This window comes from Periophthalmus magnuspinnatus, chromosome 10 (assembly GCF_009829125.3).
Source record: "Periophthalmus magnuspinnatus isolate fPerMag1 chromosome 10, fPerMag1.2.pri, whole genome shotgun sequence".
Taxonomy (NCBI): domain Eukaryota; kingdom Metazoa; phylum Chordata; class Actinopteri; order Gobiiformes; family Gobiidae; genus Periophthalmus; species Periophthalmus magnuspinnatus.
In genome coordinates, this window is record NC_047135.1 from 26,958,081 (window position 1) to 26,967,948 (window position 9,868).

General features: G+C 41.0%; 1 protein-coding gene across 1 annotated transcript in view; it reads right to left on the bottom strand.

The window, feature by feature from the left end:
* The window catches only part of ankrd50 (ankyrin repeat domain 50), a 74,724-nt gene extending 65,408 nt beyond the window's left edge, over positions 1-9,316 (bottom strand). Inside the window, exons 1-2 of the mRNA XM_033973934.2 lie at positions 9,084-9,316; positions 6,626-7,653 (exon numbers count right to left, since the gene is read on the bottom strand). Of these exons, the coding sequence (XP_033829825.1) occupies positions 6,626-7,140 (515 nt within the window). The 5' untranslated portion in view covers positions 7,141-7,653; positions 9,084-9,316. The remainder of the gene's footprint in view (positions 1-6,625; positions 7,654-9,083) is intronic.
* Between the last annotated feature and the right edge of the window lie 552 nt (positions 9,317-9,868).

Sequence of the window (9,868 nt, forward strand, 5' to 3'; positions counted from 1 at the left end):
CCCAAATGCGCACACGGAGGGAGAGCCAGCCCCCGGGTTTTTAAAAAGCAACTGCCTACAATAACAGTTCGTCTTGATCAAGTTACAGGCTCCGGCACGACACTGGAAAGTCAACTGTACCTCGATCTTTGGATATATTTACTGCGGCAAAGTCAGCGAGGTCAGACAGGGCTTTTAAACATGACATTGACAGGAAGTTAAAACGTAGCGAAGTAAAAATAGAAAGTCAAGGTAAACTGACCACTTTACAGATCTAGGGAAAAAGGACAGAACGACACGATAAATACTATATCGACTTATCGTTCAATACATAACAAATGGAGCAATAGTTTTTGGGGGTCAGTATTTATTCTGGGTACATTTTCTTCATACTAACTGGATGTTTTTGGTTATTTTTCTGTACTACACTGAGATCTGAACTATCGAAATTGAACTTTGAACATCTATGGCTCATTATAGATACAAACCAACCACTTAACTGTTGCGTTCTGTCATATTTTTTTAACAAAATTGCACATTTTTTGGAGAATAATTCTGTTTCATGGCTCAGTTTCAATATTATCGTTTATCGTCGTAGCGTATTTACTTCAGCAATATATCGCACTTCAACATTAGTTATCGTGACAGGGCTAAACTAGACAGAACAGAAATGTATTTGAGGCAGTAGAGAGTTGAATTCAAACTGTGTAATCCAATCGATTTAATCAAAGATGCATCTGATGTTGAAATTCTATCTATTTATTCTTGCAGTTCAGTATTCACTTGTTATTCGTTGGTTTCAAGCTACAGCAACTGTCCTCTGTTACCATAGCAACTAAGCAATTCACCTTTATTTCACCAGGCAAAACAATGAGAAGAAATTCACCGCATCAGCCTGCGTATTCAAATCAAAACATTATGGCTTTGTAATGGGAAGAGTCCTCAAAAAACTTTCCAATAAGGAGTATTTTGCCTGAAACCCATGAATAACAGCTCTTAATACAAAGGCAGACTTCATCCAAAGAGGCATTTTTTGTAATGGGTAACTTTCAAGGACATAATATTGACAGATGTTCAGTGATAGTTCCACCATGTGCTGTAGTGTGGTTATTGTGCAAATGAAAACGCCAACTCCAGGTTTGCAATTGAGAGAAAAATATTATTGTATATGGTGCGTCTGTTCTGACTAAGGCTGTCAAAAGTCGAAAATCAGGTACTGGAGGGACTATGCCTGGGAATGCCTTGGGGTCCCGATGGAGGAGATGGAGGATGTGTCTGGGGGGAGGGAAGTCTGAGAGTCTCTGCTTAGACTGCTGCCCCCGCGACCCAGCCCTGGATAAGCGAAAGAAAATGGATGAAGTATCGAAACTAAATACTTATTTGAGCAAATGATACTGCAAAAAAAGCACATTAACAGAACAAAATTTTAGCTTTTCCTGAACAGTTTTAGTTTGATTTGAAGCTTTTTCAGAACCAATATAAGACTTCACGCTAAGATAAAGAAAGTACTATTATTTTGTATATGAAAATGACATTCTATTACTACAAAAACAGCATTTTTTTCATCTTTATTGTGGTATTGTAAGTAATATCGAGTGAATTTCTTAGTGTCGATATCAAGTTTGAAATTTCGTATTGTGACAACACTAGTTAGGACTCCTGAATCTGATTTGGACTCTACTTTCTGTCTGTTCTCTACCATCCCAGGCATTCCCAACTGCTGTGGACGTGAGCTATCTCCACAGTGCCCCATGTTTACGCTATGACCCCAAAATTCAAATTCATGACATTCTTGTAATTATTAGTCAATATTTCAGTCTTTTTCCAATGCTAATGGTTCTGAAGTGTCTTTCCAATGTGTTTACTGAACAAAAACCTCCTGTTCACTATGCAAATTTCAGTTTTTTGTTAAGTTGTAGGTAAGGTAAGGCTGCAAATACAAAACTATATAGACATCCCTTGACTTCTGTCCCTTTTTGAATTGACAGCCTCTAGACAGTTCAACAATCCAGCAAATTTGCGTTCCCCCACTGCTGCGTATCGTGACTTTTACCACCCAATAACAAAATAACCCCGGGCTTATAAGATGAACCAGGTTTTGCAGTCGATACTTCAAGTTTCCTTAGACGTGTCCTGTATTCTGGGCCAGGAGTCGAAGAGCAGTGACCGGGCCATAGCTCATGTAAACAAGTGTGTCCAGCCACAAAGAGGAGTGCGTGAGTCATGCACAATTCAAAGCCCTCTTCCTCTCAAGTCTGCAGCCACCTGAGCTCAGCTGCCACTTCAAAATAACCAAACTCTTTTCATATCAGGAGCCAAGCCGAGACAGCCCCACACAACTTCCCTCACCAGGGGGTAAAATCAACAAAACCCCCATGACCCGGGTTGCCAGATTTACTAAGAGCAACAAGCGACCAAGCCTCGGAAAAGAAAGACCAAAACAAGCGATCTCAGCCCCACAAAAAGGTTTAGGTTTAAAAAAGAAGCAACAAGTAGAAGTGGGAGAAATACTGAAAAATGTAAATAGTATATTGTCTATAGTTTAAAAAAAAAGTTAAATTGCCCCAAAAAGAAACAGTGACATGTAGTGAAATCTATCAAAAATATAAAGTAATATTGCTGCAGTTTAATGGTTAATTAGTTAATTAGCGATACTGAAATGTCAAACAAGACATTTGCAGGCACATTTTAGCACATTTCTGATGCATTGTTAGAGGATATTCCACTGAATATTGTAATCGTGATAATGCAACAAAAACACTTGTTAGCAACCTCATTTTTATTCTTTACTGGGTTTATTACCGTGAAACAGACTTGTGCTGAAAAATCTTTTTATTAAGTTAAAGTGTTACCCGGGAACAAGCCCAAACAATTGCAACCAGCAACAGTCAAATTTGGTAAATGACTTTCTAAAATAAGTAAACCCAAAGTTGCTACAAAGAAGCAGACTTGGCAACTCTGGACAAAACCAACAAAACCACCATGACATCAAATAAGTGGAGAGGCAGTGGGAGGGGAGGGGTTGCGGAGGGGGCGGGGCTATAGCAGGAGTGTGAGCAGTCATTAAAAAGTCCAGGGGGGAGGGGTGAGCCGGGGTCAGGAGGTGAGGGGGAGGGGTCCTATGTGCATTTTATGTTTCAAAGCAAATGGAGTTCCTGGATTTCTAACACCTACGTGCACTAAACGAGGACAAAAGCAGGACTAAACCAGGACGAAAGCAGGACTTGGGTGAGGCTAAACCAGGTTTACACTAGGACGACGTCAGGATTAATGTTAATTTAACCAGGTAGAACAATCAGAGCAACACAATGAACAAAAAAATACTGAAGCAGGTCAGGCCAGGTCTTAGTCTAGGGCAGGGCGATATGACAAAACATTAAATAAATAAATACAAATACTAATCATGTTTCTTTCACATTGATAAATCGCAATTTTATTTTATTTTGTCTTACTAGAATAATAATAATTTTAAAAAAAAACATTTCAATATTTACCATTTAATATTTTGCCATTTAACCAAAAAATAGTCCAATTTATCCAAATGTCTGAGCTGTTCTCCAAACCACATGGTTTTACAGAGGATTGGCTGTAAAAAAAATAAAAAAAATCCAAGCTGACCACTGGCAATTAGAAACTAATCAATTTCAACTAACTGTCCAGCCCTATCTGAAACCAGACTAAACCAGTACAAAACCAGGCCTATATCTTGACTAACCTAGAACTAAACCAGGTCTGAATCAGAACTCACCCGGAACCACTGCACTATAGTTCTATCTTCCTCAACAGCGACACAATAAATAAAGCTGCCATTTCATAATAAAAGTCTCTGTAATGTTTCTCTTCACTGAACACATCTGGTTGAGGCATGTGTAGACGGCAATCAATCATGATAATTACCGATGAACAGGGTCAATAGTTTGAGTCTCACGATACCGTCTTTAAATAGAAAGCTTCACTCCACAACACGCTAACGGAATCAAATCATGACATACGGCAAACCGCAGAATTGGTTACTATAATAATTGATTGGACAAAGGTGCAGAAAGGCAATTGCAATTCACCAAATTTCACCATGGCAACGCTTACAAACACTCCCTAATATGACACAAAGGCTAAACGTATTAGCCAAACGTAGCTATTATGAGCAGTTTCCATTGACCTCTTTGCATAAATAACTCTTAATTTTGGTGAATGTCTGTGGTTACATCTGGTGAGCAGATCTGTTTCTGTTTGCCATTAATAGAGTCAACTCAAACTGCAGCATCATTTAATCAAAGGGTGGTTATATAGTTTTTAATGGCACTCCTAAAGCTGTTTAATATGTCACAACATTTGCCATTATAAATCTAATGTCGGTAGTTGATTGATGCCAACATAAATACACTTTCACTGTTGTTGCACATTGCATTCATACTAGTGCACTAAACTCTGCATGGTTATTCTGGCACTTACTAAATCTACTCATAACATAATAGTTTATCGTAAGCAAGTTTCCAACATGAGTCTAGGGAAGAAAAAAAAACCAATAATTCGGTACACAAGCAGCTTATTTTTAAAGAGCTTGTGCCCATTTTTTCATGTATTTGAGCAAAAGTTGTCTATTATGTCTGGACAAACGGACAAATCAGGTGCCTTCTTTCCCCGAGGTTGATCTCACTAGCCTTAGCAACAGGTTTGATTGACAGCGTTGCTAAGAACCCGCTCCCTGCAAAATCAGTGGTGCACGCGGGAAGGATAGATACTTTCAACAGCCTCAGTCCAGATTGGCTCTTTGGTTGCTATGAGGTCGAAACTCCAAATAAGTAGCTCCAAATTTGTCCCTATAAATGTGAAGCTTGATGAGCTTCATTTGACTGGAGCGAACACTATGGGTGACGTCACACTCCATTAGTCCACTTCTTTATACAGTCCATGGTCTTGCAGTATGGATCTAATTATAGAGCATTTTTTGTTAGAGAATCAGGAAATGCACGTTAGCACTAGTCAAAATAAGTCTGCTGTGTGCAGTCTGGATTTAATTATACAGCATTTTTTGTTCGAGAATCAGGAAATGCATGTTAGCAAAGGCAAAAGTCTGATTCGGTCCCTGAAAGTTGTGAAATGTGCTTATAAATGTATTATTGCAGTGACCTGGCTGGATGACCCCTACTCTTTGGGGTTTACAAAAATGTATTGAATTGAACTGAATAATTAGGATGCTCAGAATGCATAAGATAAGAGAGGAACAACTTTGGATCTTTGCAAACATTTACAGAAAAAAATAAAATGAACTAGTTCTGTTTTTACGTTTTGAAGACAGTAAAATCAGGTAGAGCGACTTTAATGTCAAATTAGTGCACTATTCCAGCAGCTACGTCACTTCAAACAACCAAATTGTTCAAACGGAGAAGAGGGAATCAGCATTTTGATAAATAGAAATTCGGGGGAGAAAATGTTAACACAATATTAAAGGTTGCCATTCCAGCACTACATTTGTTGGCAGTAAAATGTACCACAACAACAGTACATGATTTGGTGAGAGAGTGCTAGAAGGGTTTTGGGTAAAAGACATGATAGATGAATGAATGTTTTGTCAGTGCGGTGAGAATGTTTCTTAATTAACTGAAATGAAATAGAAAAACTCTGCTTCAATGTGTAACAACTTGCCTGGAGCCATTCAATCAAAACAAGAGGACCGTCAAAACACCCGCACAGCACAATATTTTTGTTTGTGAAGTTATCATTGCCACCATTGTTATAATCAACTCTCCCTCAAGAAACAGCTTTTTTCTCTTATTTTCAAAGTTGAAATCAGTGCAGTCATGTATCTTAGTAGTAGAAGTTGTAGTAAGTAAGTTGTAAGACATACTTTATTCGTGTGTGGGGCTGTAGTCAACAAAAGAATTCTTGATAAAAACTAAAAACATGTGCTGCCGATCGATGAGTCAACTAAAAAGGGGGCGTGGCAAAAGCTCTCAAAACAATTACGTGGATCTGTGGATCTGACCCAAAGTGCACTCAGAAGCCTGCAACTGCACAGGAGTTCATGCAAAAAAAAATATTATAAACTATTCAAACAGAAAAGCACCAGGAAATGTCGCATTTCTATGTTAAATGAAACGATTCACTCCCAAATCTTCAGCCAGCTCACTCCATAGCCTTTCCTTCCTTGTAGTATGCATATAAATCCATATAATCTACTTGTCTAAATTACCTAATAGTTGTGATTTGAGAAATAAAAATAAATTACAACACCTTTATTTGTTAAATCAGTGTTTAAACAAAACAAAAAAAAGCCTTTCGTGTGCCAAAATTGTCCCTTTATTTTGGATTATTTTTGGATACGTAGAGGGATTCCACTTTAGATCTAACTGCTCCTTCTGTGTTTTCCAACGTTTTGCTTTTTAATTTTCTCCACAAATTGCCACTAGACTGATGTAAATTGTGATGAATATTTACCTCGGGTACTATCCCACCAAACGAAGTAATAATTTGAAGTAAATATATTCATCTGTCAAATGCACTTTAAGGACTACAGCCCTAAAATCTTCCTCAACAACTTTCTCTTTGCCTTATTATGGGAAAACCTGTGTAACCATGTGTTTTAGTAGTAGTAGTAATAGTAGCAGTAGTCGTGGTTAATCCATGTCTCTACAAATGTTCCTACCTCTTAAACGCCTCAGTGGGGTTCCTCTCACACTCCCCTGGCTGCAGCACGCTCTGCACAGCCGGATCACGCACCTTCTCCTCGTAACCTGGAAGCAACCCGCTGCCGCAAATCTGAGCCACCAGCCCCCTCACGAACCCCCCCACGCACAGGGTATCCGAATCGTCCGCCCGGCAAAAGTGGAACGCCAATCCCTGCTGGTTCAGCCCCCGGTGAGTACCTTGGCTGGAAGTTGGCCAAAGCAGCTCCGTGCACAATGCTGTTTTTCCGCTACCTGGCCCACCTACTAATAACACTCCCCATGAACCAGTGGTCTTGTTTGGGTTAGCAGAAGCTGGAGTTAGGGCACCAGGCGTATTGGATGGCCCCCCGCTGGGAGCTGGAGGCTGGGGTTGCTTATTGGGAGTCAATCCGCTCAAGTTGTTGCTCTTTTCCTGGAGACAGTGCTGGATCTTATGGAAGACCCACTCCCGGCAGTAAAAGCGCTTCCCCTGCAGCAAACTGGTCTGAGCCATTTTTGATATACTGCAGCGATAGTCCTCTTCTTCATAGGGCTGTGTTCATTTTGCCCTTTTCACATTTTCAATTCCGGTAGAGGTTGGTAATAAAAGCGAACATCCATTATGCCGCGTAGGGATGACAACGGGGCGTCCTTGTGTTTATGTTAAGTTCTTGTGAGCGGCAAAACAGAATCCGTGCTGCACACTGCTGGATAACTTGGTTACAATTCAAAAAAAATCAAGCCAGACCAACTTTTTCCACAGCACTTTCAGAACTGAGCGCTCCTTGTTGGCAGCGGAGGGCAGGTTTGGCATTGCGGGGGGCATAGCAGGGCACCGGACTAGCTAGCGCAGACAGTAGCCAGCGCCCAATGCGATTACCCATGGGGAGATGGGTAGAGATTTCCGCTGATGCATTTCAGATGGTACCGTGGCGACAGCGCTGGGTTTCCATTACATTAGAGCTGAGGTTGCCAGTGCACAGTCAGTCACTCCAGAAGCATCCCGGGCTCTGGTCTGGCTCCCTCCCTGGAAAGTGGAGAGGGAAGTGAAAAGTAATTAGGTAAAAAGACAAGCAAGTTACTGGCAAATGACACTGTTGCATATCAAAACATTGTGGATTTAAAGGTGCAGTGCAGTTAAAAGAGGCATTACACGATATTAGAATTAGGATAACGTGCAAAATAAGAGGCGCAACTACAACCAAGCTATTTATGGCTTTCAGCTTTGCCATTTTGAGGACTTTTCCCATTTCAAAAATAAATAATATCGCGTTAAAATTGTTAATTGCTATGGTGACAGTCCTATTTTTATCATTCTGAAGCACTACCACTACAACAACTACTACTACTGCTACTGCTACTACCAGCACTACTTCGGCTTTTGCAAAATAAGACATTATCGTTTTAGAATAGGACCAATTACAGTTTGGATTTATTAAAAGGTAATATATATTTTGACCTGAAGTTTGCTAATAGTAAAAAACATTTTGCAATAATTCCATTAAGAGCAATAATAATAAACACTAATGTATATTATCTGCAACTTGACTGGTTGGATTCTTGGCAGGGGTCTGTGCAGTTTCTAGCCTCAACCCCCCCTTCCTTCCTCCAGTCCACATCCTCCAAAACTGGTGTGAAGACAAAAAGAAAAAAGAAAAAAACTCATAGGACCCTCTTGCTTCCTGCACTTACATGTGTGGAACTAGTTACTCACTCCACCTCAAACGCCTTGACACACTTTTGATTGAGACTCTCTATGACAGGGGCATTAGGGAGACACTGCTCGGTGCCAAAAATCCTTTAACAGACGAGGAAACGATAATCATTAAAAATCAATACCATTCTGACTTACAACTCCGGTAATAACTGCCTACTACTGAGTCGTTCCAACAGCTGGAGCGCACCCAAATCTCGCAAACCTCCCCACACCAAAGAAAACGCACGCACAGCAACAGTCTTCTTGGTTTTTACACTGCGCTGCTATACATTTCTACCTTTGTGTCCTTCCTCCTAATGCGCCTCTCCCCGGCTGCAAACCTAACCGCTTTCAGAAAATCTCTATCAAGGTTGTGTCGGGCTTTTTTTTTTTTTTTTTTTTTTTTTTTGGAGAAAGGCGACAGCGCATTGAAAAGGCAGTGACTGAGTGGCCAAGTCTTTTGTATAAGCGCACACTACACCTCACCCATTTCAACAAGAGGATACAGTTTACACCTATGGGGGGTTTTAAAAAAAAAAGAAGAGAAGAGAAGAGAAGAGAGAATGGAGCAGGAGCCACCACTCCGCGCATTCAGTCCCCCCTCCAAAAAAAGACGCAAACAAAAGCGCAAGAGCTACATGTTGCCGGCGGGTCGAAGCGATTCCACTACAACTAACTTCAATTCAGCGCATTCACAGAGCCCTTACACTCGTTTGACTCGTTTCCTCGCTGTTCAAACGCTGCTTTTCCCTCTCACTCACCTCTTTACCGATGCCTCTTGGTGCGTTTTGGGGAAAGCGTGAATGTAGTCCGCGTATCCAACACCCTTTTTTTTTTTTTTATTCCGAAATGGCAAAACCTCCCCGTGCAAATTTCGACAGACGAAGCCGGTGCTATAGGAAATCCAGATGAGTTGATTGGAGCGGCTTCATGGCTTTCTTTGGGTCGGTGTTTTCAGTTGGTGTCGGGCTCCTCCTGCGCAGCGAGCCGACTGGTGCTGGTGGTGACTCTCCGCCTCCCCAAACGCTCGCATACATTTCTCTCGCTGCATGCAGAGAGAGCGAGAGAGCAGCATTGAGAGAGAGCAGCGGGCGACGAAATGCCTTATGGGAGTTGTAGTTCCGCGCGCTGTTGATCGATTGAAGGTCTGCTGAGGTGCTGATGTGCTGAGGTGCCCTTGATGGCTTCTCTGAGGAGGTTATAGATCCAGAGGCGCTCCAAGAGAAACGAGGGGCTCACGCGTGTTGTCTAGGGGGGGCCTGGTTAGGACCTTTTTGTATTATTAAAATTAATTATGTGAAATAATGATCGGCATAAACGATAATCATTAAAAATCAATACCATTCTGACTTACAACTCCGGTAATAACTGGCTACTGCTGAGTCGTTCCAACAGCCGGAGCGCACCCAAATTTCGCAAACCTCCCCACACCAAAGAAAATGCATAAATTAAAATATTAATTAAAAAAATGTAGGCTGGAATATAACTTAATTTAGCCCAATTTGAGTGATCCTATTAACCCTATAGCGTCAGATGCTCTCGCTGT